The sequence below is a fragment of the Equus quagga genome, chromosome 7, assembly GCF_021613505.1.
Source record: "Equus quagga isolate Etosha38 chromosome 7, UCLA_HA_Equagga_1.0, whole genome shotgun sequence".
Lineage (NCBI taxonomy): Eukaryota > Metazoa > Chordata > Mammalia > Perissodactyla > Equidae > Equus > Equus quagga.
The window spans coordinates 2,253,487-2,276,438 of NC_060273.1; the positions used below are offsets into that span (position 1 = coordinate 2,253,487).

General features: G+C 52.2%; 1 protein-coding gene across 1 annotated transcript; it reads left to right on the plus strand.

Moving 5' to 3' along the window:
* Positions 1–164: 164 nt before the first annotated feature.
* CCNF (cyclin F) lies at positions 165–22,095 on the plus strand. Its single transcript, XM_046666935.1, has 17 exons — positions 165–193; positions 1,280–1,434; positions 2,684–2,790; positions 3,757–3,824; positions 5,556–5,749; positions 6,177–6,230; positions 7,059–7,163; positions 7,477–7,554; positions 10,419–10,570; positions 12,701–12,865; positions 14,803–14,926; positions 15,238–15,418; positions 15,773–15,860; positions 17,832–17,931; positions 18,027–18,154; positions 19,191–19,360; positions 20,078–22,095. The coding sequence occupies exons 1-17, from the start codon at positions 178–180 to the stop codon at positions 20,557–20,559; spliced, it is 2,367 nt and encodes a 788-aa protein (XP_046522891.1). The 5' UTR covers positions 165–177; the 3' UTR covers positions 20,560–22,095.
* Positions 22,096–22,952: the final 857 nt, after the last annotated feature.

Sequence of the window (22,952 nt, forward strand, 5' to 3'; positions counted from 1 at the left end):
CGCGGCTGACCAGCGGCGCGCGCCCCCCGGGGCCGGCCAATGGGAGCGCCGGGTGCATTTGAAAACTCGGGCGGGCGGCGGGGCAGGTCTGCGCCTGCGTGGGGCGGTGCGCTGGGCCGGCGGGCTGCTCGGGCAGCGGCGGCGGCGGCGGCCTTGACGGCGGCGGCGCGAGAGGCGATGGGGAGTGGCGGCGGTAAGCGCGGGGAGCTGGCGGCGGGGACAGCGCAGGGGGGCGGCCCGAGACTGAGCAGGGCCGGCTCGAGCCCCTCGGCCCGGGGTGCGCGTCGTCGCGGCGGCGCCCGCCCGGCGCGCGGTTTAAATGCCCGGCGGTGCCGGGTTCCGTGTGAAAGCCCCGCGCGGGGCCTCGCACCTGCCGGGGGCCGCGAGTGCGGCTGTGGTGTCAGCGGTTCTTACCGTGGCTGTTAAGCATTTCCGTGTCTGTCCTAGAGCAAGGGAATGAGGGAAATGTGATAAAATTCCTGTAATCTGTGGGACTTGGTCGCCCTGCTTGTACATTTGGCTTTCGCAGCACGTTAATTGCTGATAGGAAGACCCAGGTGAAGAGCGAGGGGAGGGGGCAAGAAGTCCTGCGGAGGGGGTCATGGAGGCGCAGAGCAGCCGCCTCCTGTCGAGACTGGAGGGAGGAAACCAGCTGAATTGTAGGTGAGAGGCTCCAGCCTGAGAGCTGCTCGGTCGTCTGCTTAGATGAGAAAGGAGTTACTGGAGCTGAAGTTGGAAGGACTGCCTGTGGGGAGGGACTCGGCTAGGCAGCTCTGACATCCGCAGAGCTGGGCCTGGCCTGGCCTCCAAGTCCAGCCTCTTGCTTCTCGGCAGGGCTGACCCTCCTAGTTTGGATTTGAAAACCAGACATTTTGGGTCCAGAGATTCTTATTGAGCAAGATGCATTTTAGTCATGTGTGCAAATCAAAGCAAAGAGATCAAGTGTCGGACGGGCTCTCCTGAGAGTGAAATGCAAGGAGAACCATCCTCCGCGTTGGTTGCTTTTTTCCCCTTCCTGGTTGTCATCTGGGCTCTGCTTCAGAAAGTTTCCCAATAGCGATAAATATTGATTGAATATTTGAATGAATGAAGATGTTTTCTTTAATTCATATACTCCTACTCCTTTATTTAATCTTCGTTTGAGGCTAGAAGTATGGCTGGTTCCTTTTGTGAGGTAGGGGACAGTAACTGTTAAGTCACCCTTCGGATGTAACTTTTCATGTCATCACAAATCCTCTCCAACACATCACTTAGACCATTCTGATTTTTTTTCCTTAAGTGATCCACTGTAGGTGTGCCAAGTGTTTCTGTTATCCTCTAAAGCGAAGAATAAGAAGGAGACCCCGAAACCTAACCATCTTGAGTCTCCCGGAAGATGTGCTCTTTCATATCCTGAAATGGCTTTCTGTTGGGGACATCCTCGCTGTCCGAGCTGTAAGTTACCAGATGAAAATAGTGTCAGCCCAAGCGTTGTTCGTTATACCATCAAGTCTTCATGTTCTTAAATGTCAAGCAAAACTCTGGCTACAACACGGGGCAGAGGAAACAAGGACGGTATTGTCAATAGATGTTTAAGGTTGTTTTGATTGCAGGGAAGAAAGCTGAAATGCAGCACACAAAGATTTGAGTCTGCTTGTTGCAACATTTATTTGAACCGAAACTACCCTTTATGGTGGTGAAATTTGCATCCCTTAAGAAATAGTATTAAAAAGAATAAAACTAGGAGCCGGCCTGGTGAGGTAGTGGTTAAGTTCGAGTTTTCCCCTTCAGTGGCCTGGATTGCTGGTTCATATCCTGGGCACGGACCTATGTACCACACATCAAGCCATGCTGTGGCAGCATCCCACATACAAAATTTAGGAAGATAGGTACAGATGTTAGCTCAAGTCCACTCTTCCTCACCAAAAAGAAAAAAAGAGAAGTGTATTCTTGAGGACAAATCCCATGTACCTTTAGCATTGAAAGGGACTCTGGGAGTTATTTTGCAGATGTTGGAACTACAGCCTCACTTTGAGTGACTTAACTGAGGGCATACAGCACATTAGTGGGAAAACTCCGACAAGAACCTGCTTCTCCGATTCCCAAAGCCACCTCTTTTGTGGTCATAATATCCAGGGGCGCTGACTTCAATGGCAGTGGGAACTTCAGCGCTTAAAATACTCACCTGTGCTAAGGCCCTGGCCTAGGCTCTTCCTGCTTCTGCCCAGGACAGAGGCTCTAGCTCCTACCTGGGGCTGCTGTCACATGTGTCAGTCTTTTCCAAGAGACCCTATTGACCTCCAGGCTCCAGCCGTGCTCCCACTAGCAAGGCCCCAGGTAGAGAAGCACAAAACAGATTTCTGTCCTACCTGCTGTAGTTCGACTTGGTTTCCTGACCCTCACAGGTACACACCCTTGCAGAGGCGTCATCCCCTCTTTCTCAGCCTAGAGCTTATTCCCCATCCCGGGACCACCATCCCCACCTTTAGAGCTGCAGAGAAACTTGTTTCTGGGCTTTTTTCTCTATGCAAAGCAGCTGTTACTTTGATACACAGAGACTAGGGGCCTTTACTACTGGGGTGTGGAGAGAGGCAGGAGACCTTACATCTGTCTATGTCCTGTCTTGAAGAGCTCCAGGAACTCGGCTTCCAGGAGGTCCCTGGATAATCTTCCCTCACCCCACCCCACTTCCTTTGTTCTGCAGGTACACTCCCACCTGAAGTACCTGGTGGACAACCATGCCAGCGTGTGGGCGTGTGCCAGCTTCCAGGAGCTGTGGCCTTCTCCAAAGAACCTGAAGCTCTTTGAAAGGTATTTGTGCACCTTGAGAATGGCTTGGTTTTCTCCCATCTTTGGGCCACCCTGGTATGCCGGCCTGTGTCCCAAGGCCTGACCTGGGAACGATTTTCCTCTTGCTGTAGCCCCCTCCAATGCCTTATTCCCCCAGGGAGGGATGGGGGCTGTTGGCCTCACCCATTGAGTCATACAACTTCCAGCACAGTCATCAGTCATCCACACCACAGTACAGGCCTGACTCTCATTAGTCACAGCAGTGTTTCTGAAGGGTCCCACTTGGGCTGTGACCCGTCCCACATGAGTCAAATGCAGGTCACCTGCATGTGCAAAGTTCACTCAGCCCTCTTTTGGTCAGAACCATGTGAGTTAAAACCTATTGGTTTTCACTCCCTGGCTGATCCCACCCCCCTGCTGGAGTTGGGACCCAGAGGCAGGGCCAGAGCGGGCATGAGCCCCATGGCCCGGGAGCCTCAGTGTGCCAGTGACTAGACCCACCATCCATGTGTGCCAATGGTCCTAGGCAGGCTGCCGGAGACATAATCCACATACCATACAATTCACCTATTTAAAGTGTGCAACTCTGGTTTTTAATACATTCACAGAGCTGTGTAACCATCAACACTAACTTGAGAACATTCTCGTTACCCCAAAATGAAACCCCACATCCATTAGCAGTCACTCCCTATTTTCCCTGCAATACCCCAAACCCTAGGCAACCACTAGTCTGCTTTCTGTCTCTGTGGATTTGCCTTTTCTAGACATTTCATATAAGTGAAGTCCTACAACATGTGGCCTTTGTGACTGGCTTTCACTTAGCATGTTTTCAAAGTTCACTCATGTCGTAGCACATCATGGATAATTGATATTTGACTGCCTATTACCGAAAAAAAAAAAAAACCCAAGTATTCTACTGTCAAGTGCTGTAGTGGAACGTAACCTTTATGGAATAAAATTGTGTGATGTTTTGTGTTAATGTGCTAGGGCTGCTGAAAAGGGAAATTTTGAAGCTGCTGTGAAGCTGGGCATAGCCTACCTCTACAATGAAGGCCGTAAGTCCTCGCAGGGCTGGGTCTGGTCTCCTTCCTCTCGGTGTGGATGTTTTACAATGAGTATGAGCCTTCCCAGTGTTAGCGGTTTAGTTGCTATTCTTGCTATGTCTGGCAGTCTGCCTTACCATCTCCTCTTGGGAGCTCGTGCCCTGAGGTGCCCTACTAGGGACCTATTGATGAACTTTGAGTTTATTAGCTTCGGAGTGTTAACTTCGTTTTTTTTTTAAAGATTTTATTTTTCCTTTTTCTGCCAAAGCCCCCTGGTACATAGTTGTGTATTTTTAGTTGTGGGTCCTTCTAGTTGTGGCATGTGGGACGCTGCCTCAGCATGGCTTGATGAGCGGTGCCATGTCCGCACCCAGGATGTGAACTGGCGAAACCCTGGGCCGCTGAAGTGGAGTGCGCAAACTAATCACTCACCCATGGGACCGGCCCTGGGAGTGTTAGTTCTTGTTTTTTTTTTTTTAAAGATTGGCACCTGAGCTAACATCTGTTGCCAATCTTCTTTTGTTTTTCCTTCTCCCCAAAGCCCCCCAGTACATAGTTGTAGATTCTAGTTGTAGGTCCTTCTGGTTGTGCTATGTGGGATGCCACCACAGCTTGGCCTGATGAGCAGTGCCATGTCCACGCCCAGGATCCTAACCGGGGAAATGCTGGGCTGCTGAAGCAGAGCATGCAAACTTGACGACTCAGCCACGGGGCTGACCTTTACCTCTTGTTTTTAATGAACACTTTAATTTCCGATCTGCAAAGAATGACTCTGAACAGAGGCTCAGAATGGGCTACTCAGGAGAGCCAGCTGCCTGCCCTCTGTCCAGTTAACACTGCAGCCATGTGTGAATGCTGGCTCCTCTCCTTGGCCACAGTTCCTCTGTGGAACTCTGGGGCAGCATCAAAGCATGCCTAATTCCACAAGGTGTTGATGCTGCAGGTAGCTAAGGCTCCAAATGGGAGGCACGTACAGCGGGTCACAGCTGGCCTGGTGCCTGGATTCCTTCACCCCTAAGAGGCAGGTGTTCCTTGAAAGAACCTCGTGCGGCCTTTTCCTCTCTCAGTTCCTACTTGTCTGCTTAGCGCACCAAGGAACCAGCCTATGGTCTAGCCTGGCTCCCAGACTCTGGTATCACTGCCATTTTTCTGCTTCTAAAAGATCTGGCATCTTGCTGAGAGGTGGCCCCTGCACGTGACTGGTTGACAGGACTGCTGTGACTGATAGAGATGATGAGCAGTCCTGTTCCAGGTTCAGGAGAGCAGCAGTCCTGCCCCTGTCCTCCTGTCAGACTGTGGTTCCCAGACAGAATTCACAAACCATACGCCTCGCCCGTCTAAGGTGTATAGTCCAGCGGTTTTTAGTATATTCACAGGGTTGTGCAGCCATCACCACCATCTAATTTTGGAACATTCTCATCACCCCAAAAAAGAAACCACTGTACCTATTAGCAGGAGGTCAGACAGCGGTTCCCTGCAGAAGGGATGGTGGGCATATAAGGCCTCCGGGGGGAGCACCTTCCCTGACCTTCAGAATCCAGGTGACTGGAAGGACCCTGGCAGGAACAGGTGATCCACAAAGTAGCGGAAGGAAAGGGAGGAGCCCCTGGGCTGAAGAGGCCTCTTCCCTCTCACTTTGCACCGCAGTGGGCTTAAGGTTTTAGACTTTCAAAAAAACGTGGAGAACTTTCCACATCTGTCCTCCAGAGATATCCCTGGGTTACGTTCTGTCCGTCTCCGCAGTGTCTGTGTCTGATGAGGCCCGTGCAGAGGTGAATGGCCTGAAGGCCTCTCAGTTCTTCAGTCTCACTGAGCGACTGAATGTCAGCGCTGCACCCTTCATCTGGCTCTTCATCCGCCCTCCGTGGTCAGTGTCTGGAAGCTGCTGCAAGGCTGTGGTTCACGAGAGCCTCAGGGCAGAGTGCCAGCTGCAGAAAGTAAGTCCTGGCGAGGAGTGCCCGTGGGGCAGGCTGTGGGCAGTGCCAGCTCCCTAGGTCCTGGGAAGTGAGAAAACCTTGATGGGAGACCCTGCGGACCATGTAAAGTCAGGGTCCTATGGGCAATGGAGGCATAGAAAATCGAGAGTGTGGACGTGGGAGCCTCTGGGAACGACCAGCAAGAGAGGCGGCCTCAGAGCCGGGGGCGGGGAAATCAGATGCAGAGCTGGACTGCAGGCATGGTGACAGCTGGAAAGACAGGACCGAGGCTCCAAGAAGTAGTCAGAGTTGAAGCCTGGGATCAGAGAGTGGTCCCTTGTACAGAGGGGCTGGGCAGGGGCCACAAGGACACCCAGACTGACATGGGTGGCCCCCTGGAAGTTCTCTCTGCTGATAATCACACTTCCTTCTTCTCCCTTTTTTTTAGACTCACAGAGCGTCCATACTGCACTGCTTGGGGAGAGTGCTGAATCTCTTTGAGGTGAGTCCAGTTGTCCATCCCACGTGGACTCTGCGTTGTTTGATGCGTCCCTGACCCAGGTGAGCACAGAGCCTGGGAGCGCAGCAGCTCTGCATTTCTGTGCTATCCACCTTTCTGGCAGCTGCAAACACTGAGGACCAGGAAGTAAGTGAAAAGCTGCAGAAGGAAGCATCCAGGGTTCAAAGCCAAAGCAAGGCCTGTGAGAGGAGCCGGCAGGGTGTCAGCCCCTCCCATGAGGGCCATGTGGGCTGGGCAGAGCCTCCGAGTGCGCCCCAGACCACGCGCTTATTTGTTTCACAGCTGTGCTACTGGCGGGCCTCTCCCACTCCTTGTGCAGACCTCTGACACTTGAGAAAGCTTTAAGGAGCTTTGTGAGGAATCCCCTCCACAGCAAGCAAAGGGAAGGTAGTGGCTTCTGGTGACAGGTGTGCTGACAGCAGCAGGGAGGGACACTGAGCATGAGGGAGGAGATCGGGGGGCCCTGGGAAAGCCTCCAACCTGTCATCTGGGTGGTTCAGTGTGGAGGGCTGGCCCTCGGGTGGCCCAGAGTCGAGCTGGGGGCCTGCAGGCCGAGCCAACACAAACCTCCTGCAGGAAGAAGCCGGACCTGGGAGGGCCGAGCTCATGAGTTCATGTTCCATATTAGTTGTCCAGTTGTATCTTTAGAGAAGTGGTTTCTACTCAGACTTAGTTAACTCATCTTATCAAAGATAAGAACAATGCGTGAGATTGCTTAGAGATATGGAGAGAGATGAAGATGGTTAGTAGAATGATTTAGCAGAAAGCAGAGAATAAGAAGAGAATAAACTGTGCTTGGACTTCCTCTAGGATGAAGAGAAAAAGAAGCAGGCCCGTGACCTGTTTGAAGAGTCTGCTAATCAGGGATGTTTAACCAGCTCGTACTTCCTCTGGGAAAGTGACAGAAGGATGGACGTGAGTGGACCCAGATCTGGCTGGGAGGAGGAATTATGTTGGCCAAGGGCACAGTCTCCAAACTGGCCCTTGGACAAGGTTCTCTCAGCACCAGAGGCGTCCTCGTATAGCTTCCGGGCCCCTGGGAGCTGCTGGTCATCGAACCATTCTCAGCACTACCCCAAAATTACCACTGTCACCTTGGGGATAAAGGGCTGGGAAGAAAGCACCCTCTGGGGGTGCTGGGGGGACATTTAAGAAGCCCATGGGTCAGTTCTGAATTTCTCCAGAGACACAAGCCTATAAAGACATGGTGACTTTCTCCTGTTGGCAGATGTCAGATCCCGGACGATGCCTCCACAGCTTCCGGAAACTCAGGGACTACGCTGCCAAAGGCTGCTGGGAAGCACAGGTGAGGCGGGGGGAGCTGGCCTTTCTCCTTAACATCTCCTCTTGTGGGGACCGTGGGGGCGACACTGCTTGGGCTCCCACTCAGGAGGCAGTAAGATTGGCCCGCAGCTGGAGCTGGGTCTTAAAGGAGTTTACCTCTGGGGTATGCGGGGAGCAGGGCCTGGAAGTGCTTCTTCCTGTCTGCCCATCTCCACCCCACTGCCTCAAAGCCCACTGCCCCTGAGCCAGCCAGCCAACCTCTTGATTTCTAAGTGCATGTGGACTACATCTGCTATCAAACTTCATACTGCTTCCTAAAGTTGTCCTGTAGGTAAAACTGGTCTCAGCAGCAGAACTTAAGGCTCCTTAGAGCACATGGGCCTGTGGAATGCTGTCCTGGTCTCCTATTTGACCTGCTCACCAGGTTCTCCAGGGTTAGAACCAGGACATCAGGGGTTTGTAGTTGGTGTTCTCCATACACTCTCCCCTTTCTACTATTTCTAAGTCGTGGTTTCAAGACAAATCAGAGAAATCCAAGCAGGTTTAGGCTCACTCTTGCCTCCCCACCAAGAGGGTGGTTGAGAGTCATGTGGGGAAAAAATCACAGAGCAGTAGCTGGCCCACCTGACATGTCATAGAGTACTGTAATGTTTAAATTATATTTAACATAAATGTCCAAAAAGGCAGTCAGCAAATTTATGGGAAATATAACAATGAGCAGTGTGGTTCCATCTGAAACTCAGGCTAATTGGTAAGAACAGTAAGACCCTGGGGCTGGCCCCGTGGCCGAGTGGTTAAGTTCGCGCTCCACTGCAGGCGCCCAGTGTTTCGTTGGTTCGAATCCTGGGCGCGGACATGGCACTGCTCATCAAGCCATGCTGAGGCAGCGTCCCACATGCCACAACTAGAAGGACCCACAACAAAGAATATACAACTATGTACCGGGGGGCTTTGGGGAGAAAAAGGGAAAAAAATAAAATCTTAAAAAAAAAAGAATAGTAAGACCCTGATAGAGATTCAGACGGCCTCAGTCCACTCTCAGAAAAGAGGAAATACATGAACCTGGTTGAAACACAGGCAAGGTTAGACCTCACTGCTAGTTGAAAGGGCACACATTTAAACGAGATTGTGACTGACCATGTTAGCAAATTATATATCTATTATAGCTCAGCAAGTACATATACCAAATTATATATAAGCATACACTCTGTGTGTTTTTGAGTGGATAGCTAATAACTTCTGAAAATACACCTTTTTTTTTTTTTTTTTGCTGAGGAATATTTGCACTGAGCTAACATCCGCTCCCAGTCTTCCTCTTTTTGTATGTGAACTGCCACCACAGCATGGCCACTGACAGACCAGCGGTGGAGGTCTGCACCTGGGAACCAAACCTGGGCCGCTGAAGCAGAGTACGCCAAACTTAACCACCAGGCCACCAGGGCTGGCCCTGAAAATGCACATTTTTAAGGATAGCAGTTTTTGCTGGCCAAGATGTGCTAAAAGAGTATTCCTATTAGTGGATGTGAAAGTCAGTGCAGGCCTCTCAGAAAGCACTTGGGCAATGGGTAGCAAGACTCAGCACAGCGGCTCCTGTGGATTGAGCACGTGAGCAGACAGGCGCAGTTCCAAAAGGCTGCACTAAGATGTTCCACCAAATGACTAATCAGAAACACCCTAGGGGCCAGCCCGGTGGCAAAGAAGTTAAGTTTGCACATTCTGCTTCCGTGGCCCAGGGTTCACCACTTTGGATCCCAGGTATGGACTACACACGACTTGTCAAGCCATGCTGTGGCAGGCATCCCACATATAAAGTAGAGGAAGATGGGCACAGATGTTAGCTCAGGGCCAGTCTTCCTTAGCAAAAAGAGGACAATTGGTGGCGGATATTAGCTCAGGGCTAATCTTCCTCAAAAAAAAAAAAAAAAAGAAAAGAAAAGAAACACCCTAAAAGGCAGTGCAGGTGAAACACACTTACAGCACACTTACGGATGTTTCCTATCAGAAGGACCACATTATGGTTAGGTGGGCAGAGGAAAAATAGAATGCATATACGCCATGATTACAAATGCTATACACACTATTACAAATGCATAGAAAAATCTGGAAGGAAATACATAGAAATGGTTGATAGTAACCATCTGAAGGCTTAGAGGGTGTCAGGGGATCCTGAGCAAAGTGCTCAACACATGTCAGTTAATCCTCACATCCATCTGCCAAAGCAGGTGCTGTTATGCCATTTCCTAAAAAGGGACACTGAGGTACAGAGAAGCGCCCTCAACTTGCCTGTGGTCACACACAGACCTGGAGTTTTTTGTTTTGTTTTTTTTTTTTCTGAGGAAGATCAGCCCTCAGCTAACATCTATCGCCAATCCTCCTCTTTTTGCTGAGGAAGACTGACCCTGAGCTAACATCTGTGCCCATCTTCCTCTACTTTATATGTGGGACGCCTACCACAGCATGGCTTGCCAAGCGGTGCCATGTCCACACCTGGGATCCGAACCGGCAAACCCCAGGCCGCCGAAGCAGAACATGTGCACTTAACTGCTGCGCCACCGGGCCGGCCCCAGACCTGGGTTTTAAAGCCGGGGCATCTGAGCCCCCAGCTAGCTCTGGCCACTTTGCTCTCTGGCTTCCCCTGAGCAGCTAGCTCTCACTACTGTAGAGGTAGGGGGCAGAGAAACAAAGAATTTTTTATCATGTGATATATTACTTATTTCAAAAAGAATAATTAAAATCTTAGCCATACCGGTTCCAAAAGGCTTAGAAGGTGTGAGTAGGGTGAACGTGGATACACGCATCTTCTACTCAACAGCCCTTTGCATTTGGAAATAGAATGCTCCCAAAGCTCACTGCTTCGTGCTCATGCTGGTGTCTTTCCTTCCTCAGCTGTCTTTAGCCAAAGCCTGTGCAAATGCACACCAGCTTGGGCTAGAAGCAAAAGCTTCCAACGAGATAGTGTGCCAGCTGTTTCAGGCCTCCCACGCCATCAGTAAGCAGCAGGTCTTCTCCGTGCAGAAGGGACTCAACGACACAATGAGGTGAGGGGTTCGAGCCAGAACTGATCAGGAGAAAGAGTGACAACTGGTCTCTGGGACAAAGGGAGCTGTCTGTTCTGTTTCACCTGAGCTACCTGTCCCAGGGCCCCATGTGTTGTCAGCCCCACCAGGTTCCCCCATTCGAGTGTGTGTGTGAGCTATCCAAGGCTTTGGAAATATCCCACATGAGTGTCTGATCTCTCCAGTTTTCCGTTTTAAGTCTCAGAACGTGTTAAACCATCTTAAACATCTTCCTGAAATGATAGGATTCATATCCCTAGTTTCTGAAGCCAAAAACCACCTTTTCTTTATGACCATCACTATGAGCATGAGTGCAGTGTGTAAAATGCCATGGCCATCCGAGCCAGGCGGGATGGAGGAAGCCAAGCCCTCGGGGACAGCTGTAGTGTGCCCGGCAGCCTCGGGGCCCCAGCATGACCTGCCACTTGCTGCAGGTCCGTTTTCCTCCGAGGTTTGGAGATAACACACTTCTTCACTCAATCACAGAATGTGTTAGAAAGTAAATTAGAAAATGTGAAGAATTTCTTAATTCTTACGTAAGAGATTTCAAAGCATTTTGGATTTATAATGGGCAGGCTCTGGCTGTGCTCCAGCAGACAATGCCCAGCTCATGGTAAGTTCTCAGTAAACATTCGTTTTAAAATGATCGTTCCTTCCCTGGAGAAGCTTGGTCTCTCTCACATGCAGTGCGGGGATGCAGTGTCCTTTGCTCTCACATTAACTGTCACCAAGCCATTGTGCTTTTGAGTCCTGTGCCGGTGGTGGTGGCAGCCCCTTCCTGTTGGGAGGGACCTGCTGATGGTTCCTGTGCCCCTCTCAGTCTGCCTTGTTTTGGATTGTTGCTTTTCTTTTTGTGTGTGGGTGTGGGCAGAGATTGACATAAATTTAACTTTTTTTCTTCCTTTTCAAGAACTAAAGTGACCTTATTGAAATATTAACATGATTTCAACCTTGAGTAGAGCATCTTTCCATTTTACTCTAGGCCAGGCAACAGCCAACTTTTTATTTCTCTTATTCTTTGAGGTATAATTGACATGTGACATTATATTAGTTTCAGATGTAACCATTTTAAAGTGTACCATTCAGCTAGTCTGTTTTTATAAGTCGGATCATTAAGCTTGTTAATTCTGTCTCGGTAGAGGCACTTCCTCTTCTGTCCCCAAGAGTGGCTGGTTTAAACCTCCAGCACCTGATGCTTGCGCTGCCTTCCTCCTCCTGGAAGAAAAGAGAGGCCTATCTTTCTCCCCGTCCTCTCCCCCATCCCTTACACCTTTGTTCCTCCCTTCCCTCCATTCCACCACCTTGGCCGCATCTTTCCCTCCTTCCCTCCGCCTATGGAAGATGCTTCTCTCCGGGCTGACACCTGGAATCCTTCTGTCTATGCAGAATCCTGCGGCATCACGGTTCTTTCTCCTGCTTCTGTCTTCTCCATCCCCTTGGCTTAAGGATCAGTGTCTCCTCTCCTTTGTTCAGAAAGGCATTTACTGTACTCGGGTGTCCTGGCTGTTGCACACAGCATTCCCTTATGAGGCTGTGTCCCTGGCCCCAGGTTTTAGCCCCTTCAAGGAGGGACCCCATGTCTGTCAGCTCTGTCAGCCATGCCCTCTGTCAGGGTTGCTGGGTGACTGAGAAAGCCAGTGCATGGGCTCTGTGCATCCTGCTTTAGCTGTGTTCCTGGCTCTTTGCTCTGATGCAAAGGGTTGTGATAAATGACCCCGATGGGGTCTGCAGGGAGAATATGGGTTTGCAGGAGGGCCGGAGGTCTTGCCACCTATGAGTGACTTTTCTCTGCCTGTGATCCGTCCACAGCCCTACAGAGTGGACAAGCCTTGCCCCCTTACCTGTGAGGGTCCAGGTTCATCTAGTGCCTGGGGGCCCCTGGGGCGAGGGGAGATAGGGTATATAAATGTGTGAGCCCACCTGCCTCCCAGGAACAAAGGAGATGTGGGGCCTCCTTGGACAAAACATCTCAGCCTTAGACGGATTCCTGGGTAATCCGATGATGCTTCAGATGGCCAGCTCACACCATTGGGACAGACAGGCCAGGCAGGAATGGGGGACAGGACACTCGTGAATGCTCCCCTTAGTTTTCAGGGATGGTACTCTTCGCAGGTACATTCTGATCGACTGGCTGGTAGAAGTTGCCACCATGAAAGACTTCACGAGCTTGTGCCTTCACCTGACTGTGGAATGTGTGGACCGGTACCTGCGGAGGAGGCTGGTGCCCCGGTACAGGCTCCAGCTGCTGGGCATCGCCTGCATGGTCATCTGCACCCGGTGAGAAGCCCCCCGAGGCTGGGCCTGCAGGACAGCGCAGAGCGTGCTGGCCCTGCCCAGTTCACCAGCTGGCTTTTCAGTGAGATAAACCTTCAGTGTCCCACCTCATTAGACGGAGGTTTTAATTTTAGGGACTGCTCAAGCCCAGTAGTCCTCCCCACATGCGGACAATAGAGCTGAACCTCAGTGTGTAGGTGGCCACTCGTCCTGGCATGCGGTCTCAGGACCCAGAGTGTGGTCTCGCTCGGGCAGGCTCAGGCTGGACCCTCTTCCCCTCGCTCCTGAGAGCGACGTGGAGACAAGGGAGGGTCACAGTCGGCTGCCGTCCTCCCTTGTCCTCCCAAGATCACAGAAAGACCGCTTCCTGGCAGTCAAGGTCTTCTGTCTGTGTTGTCAGAGACCTGCAGTTAGGGATCTCATATTCCCCACCCAACACCCTGAAGACCCCACTCCCACCACACAGACAGGGTGCATCCTCCTCACATGGTAGCCTGCACCCCTGGCAGCTCTGACTTTTTGAACTGGACCATCTTACATTTTACCTAAATCTGCCATCCTTCAGTCAATCCTGTCTGCTCCGGTTTTGCCTTGGGAAACAATGTGGACAGTGATTCCCACCATATATTTTGCATTTTCTTGTTTCTTAAACCTGACGTCCCCCGCATGGTCCACCATGTCCCCTGGGCAGTGCTTTCCAGACCGACTGCCCTTGTCTGTGAGGCTGGGGGGTGAGGAGCAGGCCCTCGACACAGTGGTGTGAACCAGAGAGACTGGTTGCTCTTATGCGCAGTAATCCAGAGGCGGGGATTTCAGACTCACATCACTGGGATGGTTTCTCTGTTTCATGAGGTCACAGAGGAGCTCCAGCTCCTGTCTTACTTTCTGCCACCACCACCCCCATGACCCCTGAGGCCACAGTGTCCACCTTTGCAGTAAACTCAGCCATGTGGCCACGACGGGAACTGGGAAGTGTAGTCTCTTTGGGTGGCTGTGGAAGCAGGGTCGCATGACCACAGGTGGAGAAGCATGGGCTCAGGGTCAGCGAGCAGACTCTGCACACTATCCAGCCCCCTCTCAAATGTGCTCTTGGAACCCAGCGCTCCAGGTCCTCTCACCAGAGAGGGCCGAACAGACAGCCCCTGCCTCCCTGGATCTAAACGGCATAATTACATTCTTGCAATCAGAGACAGAGTTACCAGACCACAGAATGGCTAGCAGTGAGATGATAATTGCCAAAAAAAAATTTCAGAGGCTGGGATGCCCCCATCTCCACTCCGAGCGCAGAGCTCTCATCAGCCCCACTTGCATCTCATCCTTTCAGCACCTGTGGTCCCTGTGCCTCCCATCCTCTTTCTTGGTCAAGCCAACAGCAAACATAGGAGCTGCAGGGTCGTCAGGACAGAGTGGCTGTCGGCTTTTCCCCAGTCCAGGCTTGCTGTGGGAGGTGCCCTCTATAGCCTGCTGGACCAGCATGGTGCCTGGTAGTTGGCTCTGGTGGAGAGAGTAGAGAACAGGGTGACCACCTGCTTAAGGGACAATCAAGATTCCTGTGGCCAGACCCCATGCTTTGTTCAGTCCTAACAGCCTCCAGCTCTGGTTCTGCTGGCTCACCTGCATGAAACGTGGGTTTTATATGTGTTCCGTAGAAGCTGACACAAGGCAGGGCAAACCCTCATTCCTCAGATCATTAAGAGGCTTGATCAGTTGCATCATTCACGGGTGCCTTTTACAGAAACATCTGTGTGCCTGGCAGTCCAGCCACTCCCACTGCTGCTGGTCCGTGGCACTAATCCCTCTTCTTTTCCAGGCCCTTATGACAGGGGCATATGACCTTTTCAATTCCCCTCAGCAGCCGTGGGTAGCTGGTCCACTCTTTGACCTCTCTCTGTCACTGAGGGAAGTGGGCTCAGTGCTCAAACTGCTCCTTGACATTTCAGGTTCATCAGCAAAGAGATCCTGACAATCCGAGAGGCTGTGTGGCTCACGGACAACACATACAAGTATGAGGACCTGGTGAGGATGATGGGAGAGATCATCTCTGCCCTGGAAGGGAAGATTCGAGTAAGTGGCTGTTTGCTTTTTCCTTTTAAATCAAAGTTGGGGTCATGTGAGGGGATGGGAGGAGCCAAGCGCATATCCACATGGCGGTTAGCTTTCCAGCCCTGGGATGTCATCCTGGACCCAGAGGACACTAGGCCACAGCTGCTTCTCATCACTGCATGCTCTGGCATCCAGCATGAACATCACTCGGGCCAGACCCTGCACTAGGCCATGCCTTGGAGTGGTGTTTCCAAGAACCAGCTTCCCCATTGAGTGGGTACAAGAGCCCTCTGTGTGCTGAGACCCCATGTCCATCTCCCTGTTCTGTGTAGGTTCCCACTGTGGTCGATTACAAGGATGTCCTGCTGACACTGGTCCCCATGGCGCCAAGAACCCAGCACCTGTGCAGCTTCCTCTGTGAACTCTCCCTGCTGCACACCAGCCTGGCCGCCTATGCCCCAGCCCGCCTGGCTGCAGCCGCCCTACTCCTGGCAAGGCTGACACACGGGCAGAGTAAGGAGCCCACCCTTCTAGCCAGCCACTCAGCACAGGCTGAGCCTGGGGCCTGGGAGGTTCCCGGGGTCTGGAGATGATGCTCAAATACAAGAGGGATGAAGGGAGAAAAAGAAATGTGCCCCTCCCTCCCCAAGAAGAAAACACCAGAATGGACTAAAAGCCATTCTCTGGGGTGAGGTCAGAGATGGTTCTAGCTTAAATATTTCCCACACTGTTGACAGTGAGCACGCATGCTTTATATACGGGGTCTTTTCAACCCTGAGCTCTGGGAAACTCCACAACAGAACCATCAGGGCTGTGGGACGTGAGTGGGTGTCAGAACAGCCTTGCCATTCCTGCCTTTCTCTCCAGCTCAGCCCTGGACCACTCGGCTGTGGGACCTCACCGGGTTCTCCTGTGAAGACCTCATACCCTGTGTCCTGAGCCTTCATCAAAAGTGGTAAGTCTGTAGAAGGAAGTGAGTCCCCTGACCCAACCTCTGCCACAGAGGATGTGTCCTCAAGTACCACGAGGACTGTGCTCTCACCAGAGGGCTGTCGGTCCACACAGACCTTCCTGCAGTGAGTTGTATGTCTGAGTTGACATTTAAAATTTCCAGGTCCATGTTGCTTATTTCATGTGTTTTTCACACTGAATCTGTGTGCAGCAGCCCCTCCCAACCGAAACCTAATTCCACAGGTGGCAGAACGTCATGGAGAAAATGAGGCCGTGCCCCTGACTGGTGGTGGTTTCAGTGTGGGGCAGGTTGTCCTCTAGCTCAGAGGTCGGCACATACCAGGACTGAGTCTGCTTCTTGCTGCAGCCCTTTTCCTCTCCTCCTACCTCAGCTTGGCTGGCAGGCGTGTTCCACTCCTCAGTCCTGCTCACTCTGGGCCCAGCTCCCCTCACCCCCACATTTAGCATATGCAATCTGGTAAAGGCCCCAGTGACCTCCATCTTCCTCCTAAGGCCACACTTGCCTCAGCATCTGCCTTAGCATCCCCTTCCCCTGCCTGAGGGAGGGAGGATCTGGTCATCCTGCTTTCTGCCTCTGCCAGACACGCACTGGGAGACTTAACCACTTCCAGGATTCAGAGCACATCTAAACCCCGACCTCTGACCTGAGCCCCAGACGCCCCTGCCAGCTCGTCCGAGCTGGATCCCCTCTCTTCCCTGGGCCCTTCCTCCTCCTAGACTGCATTTGGTGCTTGGTGGATGAGGCCCTGGTCATCCTAGCAGAGACCTCAGGCCAACCCTAGTAGTTTTCAAGGTCAATGCACTTGTTTCACATATCTCAGGATCTGGTCCCCTCGGCCTCCCCCAGCTGCCTCTGAGCCTAAACCTGTCCCTTCTGCTTATACCTTCTGGAATGAGATCAGAACTCTCTGGGCACGGCCCCAAATCCCTCTGACCAGCCCCTTCTCTGACCCATCTGCTGCTTCTCCCTCTGCCTGCCCCCACCGTGCTCCAGCCATGGGGACCCGTCAGCTTGGGAGCTGGCGTGTGCTTAGACCCACCCTATTTTCTCCTGTGGTGCGCAAACTTCGTAGCTGATGGATGGAGAGCACTGGTGATGGTCGACGGGTCAGCGTGTGTCTGACCCCACAGCTGCTCACTCTAGGAGTGCAAATAGTCGTTCCCTGATGCTAGCTACCAAAAGTTGTTGCTAGGCTGTCTCCCTATCCCCTGGAGGAGTTATTTTTTTTCAAACCAGATAAATTAGAAACATTTATTTACAAATTAAACTTTTTTTTTAAGTGTCTAATTCAACAGGCTCTTAGTATATTCAGGGTTTTGCAACCATCACCACAATTAATTTTAGAAGATTTTTCCCACCTTCGAAAGAAACCCCACACCCTTTACCTATTAGCCCCTCCCCTCCAGCCCTAGGCAAATATCCATCTACTTCTGTCTCTATGGATTTGCCTGTTCTGGACGTTTCGTAGAAATGGAATCCTACAAGATGTTGCTTTTGTGACCAGCCTCTTTCACTACATAGTGTTTTCCACTGTGATGATTGTCCACTGTATGGATGGACCACTTTTGTTTATTCATTCATGCCCTGGTAGACATTGGGGGTTTTCCCCCTTTTGGGTGCTGTGCATAATGCTGCTGTGAACATTTGTGTACAAGTTTCTGTGGATGTATGTTCACATTTCTCTTCAGAAAACACCCAGGAGTGGAAGTGCTGGCTCATGGGTGCCTGTGGGTCTAACTGTCTGAGGAACCACCAGACTTTTCTGCAGCGGTGCCCTGTTTACCTCCCATCTCTGGGCTTTGTTGGAAGTGTGTTGTCCCCTCTCACTTCAGTGAGCGGAGGCTCAAATGGGAGGATCTTGGGGTTGGAGTGCTGATGCCACCTGTCCTGGAGCTCCACATTCGCCCCCGCCTGTGTCCCGCTGTGCCTTACAACGTGTCCTTCTGTTTGCAGCTTCCATGATGACGCCCCCAAAGACTACAGGCAAGTCTCTCTGACCGCTGTGAAGCAGCGATTCGAGGACAAGCGCTATGAAGAAATCAGCCAGGAAGAGGTGCCACCCGGGGGTCTAATCAGGGTGCCGGGGTGGGATGGGCCCTGCTTGCCCCTCGGGCCTCTTCCCCGCCTCTGACCCTGGCTTCCTCGCAGGTGCTGAGCTACAGCCAGTTGTGTACGGCTCTCGGAGTGAAACAGGAGAGCCCAGAACCTGCGTCTTTCCTCAGCACAGGGGAAATTCACGCCTTCCTCAGCTCTCCCTCTGGAAGGAGGACCAAGCGGTTAGTAAGCCCCATATCTGTGATGATACGATGCCGTGTTGGCTCCTGTGTGTCAGGCCTGGGTTCCCTGGTGACCCCTGAAGCCATCTGAGGGGCTCCGTTACCCACTTTTACACAAGGGACTCCTAAAGCATAGCAGGGAGAAGCAGCAGATCCCACGAAAACTGAAGCTGGGGTTGAATCCAGGCCTCAGGCACCTGGGCCTGCTCTCCACTCTCCACAGCCCCGTCCTCTTTCTCCCACATGTTTGTCTCTCTTTTTTTGTTCTATTTTTATTTATTTTTATTTATTTTCCTTTTTCTCCCAAAGCCTCCCAGCACATAGTTGTGTATCTTTTAGTTGTGGGTCCTTCTGGCTGTGGCATATGGGATGCCACCCCAGCATGGCCTGATGAGCAGTGCCATGTCCATGCCCAGGACTCGAGCTAGCAAAACCCTGGGCCGTCAAAGCAGAGCACGTGAACTTAACCACTCGACCACGGGGCCGGCCCCCATGTTTGTCTGTCTTGCTTTAACCTGGCTCCCTTTGAGGGAGGATAGTCTTGAGCACAAGTTGAACCCAGCTCTGGCTCTGGCCCAGCCATATGCCAGTTTTATGCCATCCTGGGCTGCCCTGCTCCTCGGTGTTGCTGTCACTCCCCCCATTCCAGCTGTAACCTGATTAGTGTCCTCAGAGCTTTCCTTGCTCCACCCTTGTCTCCACTCTCATCTTCACCCTCTCTCCTGTGTGTATCCCATGTACTCCTGTCTTTCCCATCTCAATTCCTGGCTGTACCATCTGAAATAACTTCTCCTCTCAACCTCACCTACCTGAAGAACTCCTATTGATTCTGCAGAGTCCAGGTGAGCAGAACCTTCACTGTGCTGCCAACTGTGCCTCCATGACTCTGTGCTGTGAGCTTCCTGAGGGCAGGCACTGGGTGGCTCTGTTGTCCCTGCTCACAGCACACTGGGGCAGGGTGGGCAGGTCCCAAGGACCAGGCCAGCCTCCCAGCACTGCCACTTGTGACCAGATTCCTGGCTCTCCCACCTCGCAGGAAGCGGGAGAACAGCCTCCAGGAGGACAGAGGCAGCTTCGTCACCACGCCCACTGCAGAGCTGTCCAGCCAGGAGGAAACGCTGCTAGGCAGCTTCCTGGACTGGAGCCTGGACTACTGCTCTGGCTATGAGGGCGACCAGGAGAGCGAGGGCGAGAAGGAGGGTGACGGTGAGTGCCACGGCCACACTGCCACCCAGGTGCTGGGCCAGGAGGGGTGAGGTGTTCTATCTGCAGAAGAACACATTCCACACAAGTAGACGTGAGAGAACAGAGATCCTGGAATACCACAGTGGGGGTGGAGGAGGGGTGTTCTCCCAGCCCACAGGGAGGAGAGAATTTAGGCCAAAACTGTGTCCTGCTCCAACTAGGCCTGTGTTGATGGAAGGACCTCGCCAGAAAAGGGGAAGAGGAAGAGATCTTGTCTGGAATTCACAATAAGATCTTTCCAGAACATTGTGCGAGATGTGCCCTGACCACCCTGCTGGGCTCTGTGCCTCATGCACCCCTCAGGGCAGGCTGTCGGAGGCTCTGTCCCCATGTTCTCAGGCTGCCTTCTGCACAGGGAGCCCAGCTCAAGCAGTTTCTATCGATTTTTCCAATTGCTTGCTTCTGTGTCGACTTGGCAGATTAATTATTAGATGGCCAGTTTGTTGTCATTTCCTACTGTCCGCCAATTCACATTGAGTGCCACCCCAAGCTTGAAGGAGGCACTTCACCTTCAATTTCTTACCCAAAGGGGAGCAGGACTGTCAAGCAAGGTCCAGCATGTGTGACCAAGAGCCACACCAGTCCTGACTGAGAGCTGGACCCTGGGGTCCTGACCGGGCAGGGGGTCACCATGATGCTCGGGCTGTGGCCTGACCTCTCCTCTGACATCTCCCACAGTGACAGCTCCCAGTGGCATTCTCGATGTCACGGTGGTCTACCTGAACCCAGAGCAGCACTGTTGCCAGGAATCGAGTGACGAAGAGGCCTGCCCAGAGGACAAGGGACACCAGAATCCACAGGCTTTGGTGCCAGGAACCCAGACACCTCCGACCCCAGGGCCTGAGCCCCGTCTCTGCAGCAGGAAGGAGCCAGGCAAGGACATCACGACCTCAGGGTACTCCTCTGTCAACAGTGCGAGTCCCACAAACTCTGTGGACAGCAGCTCAGGGGGCCCTCCCCTATCTACCTCAGTGCTGTCCCCAGGCAGTGACTCGAACACGCAGCCTTGCCACCATCACACCAGGAAGTCATGTTTACAGTGTCGTCCCCCGAGCCCCCCAGAGAGCAGCATTCCCCAGCAACAGGTGAAGAGGAAAAACCTATCCGCCCACAGCGTGGAGGGGGAGGAGGAGATGAACTTGGGCTTCCTGAAGCTGTGAGTGTGTCAGAGCCTTTGCCGCAGTGAAAGTTTGCTGAAGGAGGGCTGCTGTTGCATTAGCAAGTGGTGGGGGCTTGTAGACTTGTTCTGTCGCACAGGGAGCAGAGAGAAGAACTTGGAGCACTAAGTTTCTTTCTCCAGGGGAGTCCTATGTGAGCCATTAGAATGTCTGAATCAGAACAAAAACCTCAGATCCTTCTCTTTGGAAAGTTTAGCCTCCAAGCAATCATGTCACACCACATGGAGCCTATTTCTCTGTCCCCTCCTGTGTCCATCCTGCTTTCTCCAGGAAGCTTAAGCCCACATCCTGATCTTCCCAGTCCCACTGATCCCTATCCCAGAAGCCAACAGCTTTCACAATGGAGAACATGTGTGACCAGGAAGCCTGGCACAGCTTACCCCTCCCCGCATCTCTCTCGCTTTGGGTTCCAGGGTGAGCTGATAGCTCTGAGCCCACCACCATCCCTGAGTCCACCTGCCTGGGCATCCGCTCCCTTCCTCACTGGGTGGCAGGTCCCATGGTGAAGGGGTGCTGCCCTGCACGTCAGTATGGACTGTGTGTGACTGCCAGGTGTGAAGACCCTGACCTTTTGCAGGCCAGGGCCTTGATGTCATGGCCACAGGTTCCCTCCCTTCTGCACTCTCAGCTCGTGTTAGAATCTATCCCTCCTCCCAGAATGATTCGTCTGTGTCTCCAACAGATAGTGTTCGTAGGAACGTCTCTCTTTGCACTGAATTTCTGGGCCATTTCTTTACCTGTCTTTATTACCATTCTTCATTCTTCTTCTGAGATGAAAACAAAAGAAAAATTAAAAATAGAAGGTATCAAATTAAAAAACAAGAGATTCTTAACATTATTTAGGCTTAACTAAAAAAAGAAAATCTGATTCATACCCCTCATTGCTATCCTGACACTCTTTATGCAAAAAGAATTTTCCCAGAGATGTTAGCCAGAAAAAAAAATAAGCGTCATCTGTGACATCTGAGTTGGCCAAGATGCCGAACAGCGAGGTTCAGAGGAGCTGTCCCTGCCTGTGAGTGAGGGTGGATCTGCTGAGGGTACCCAACAATAATGAGCCATAGAGACTCAGGCTCCCCAGTGGGGGCAGCGGTCAAAGCACCTGAGGGATCTGCCAAAGACTGACCCTGACCTCTCTCCCCAGTTGGGTCGACCACCTACACACTCACCCTGCTGTGATAGCTTTTGTTTCCTCTTGAAATATCAGAAAGAACCACTTGGCCTGCCAGGAGTGTCCCCCAAATGCTCTTGAACCAGAACTACAGGGACTTGGAGATGCTGACTCCATAGCAGATTTTCTGGGTGTTTTTTTTGTGTGTGTTGATGACCCTGTGTGAGCTGTCTTTTTGCTACTGTAAGAGAATTCTGACCACCCTGGGTGGGGCATGGTTGGGGTGTGAGGGGACCCTGGCTGTGGGATTGCAGACCTCTCCTGTCAACTGTGTGCCCCTGGGCATGTGTGAGCCTCAGTTTCCTTGTCTATAAGATGAGACAATAATACCTACCTCACAGGGGTGTTGTGAGGATTAAATGTGATGAGGATAAGTGGCAGCCAAGTGATGTGCATATCTGAACTGCCTCATCCCTGGTCCACGGCCCCTCATCAAAATCTCAGCTCTGGAGGGACCCAGTTTTCTGCCTTCTCCCAGCTTGCACCTATAGGAGCAAACCACCCCAGTTGGGACTAATACTGTGTGACTGTGGTGTGGGGTCTCCCTGCATCTCTCCAAATCCTAATGGTCACCTTGGTGCCCCCTGACTGTGGTGTGGGGTCTCCCTGAATCTCAGAGAATCTCATTTTAGTTGGGAATGCCATCAGCCTCCCCCCACCAGGCATGAAGAGGCAACTGCCCATGGAGGGGCCCATTCTAAGAGCAGTCCTAAGGCTGCCTGGGTCCCGACCGAGCCCCTTCCCTTTCTCTGCCTTGCACCTTCAACTCCCTCCTTCATGTCTCTGTCCCCTGTGCCTCAGCACCTTCCTATTAGTGACTATGAAATGGACACCTCTCCATCTAAACACCACCTCCCTCCCCGAGTGTTTTGTCCCTCCAGCTACCCCCTGAGATTTCTCAGCCCCTGCAAGGTTTGCATTAGTGTCTATTCTTGTTACTTCCAATGACATTGGGCCCTGCTGTACACATCACTGCTCCCAGCCAGCATCCCCTTCCATATCTATCCCTCACCCGTCCCTGTCCATGCACATCAGCCCCACCTTGGACCATCGTGCCCAGACCCATTGCTTCATGTGCCACATCTTCCATCTCCTGGGCTTCATCCCTCTGCCCAGGTGCCTACCTGGTGCCTACACTGGACGTCCTCACTTCATTAGCATGTCCACAAGTCAACACTCCCTCTTTCCTTGTCCCCGCTGGCAA

Excerpts from the sequence above, each read along its gene's own strand:
- CCNF (XM_046666935.1), top strand. Across the intron at positions 5,750-6,176 it reads CAGAGTGCCAGCTGCAGAAA|ACTCACAGAGCGTCCATACT; the intron begins GTAAGTCCTGGC and ends CCTTTTTTTTAG. Across the intron at positions 17,932-18,026 it reads AAGAAATCAGCCAGGAAGAG|GTGCTGAGCTACAGCCAGTT; the intron begins GTGCCACCCGGG and ends GCTTCCTCGCAG.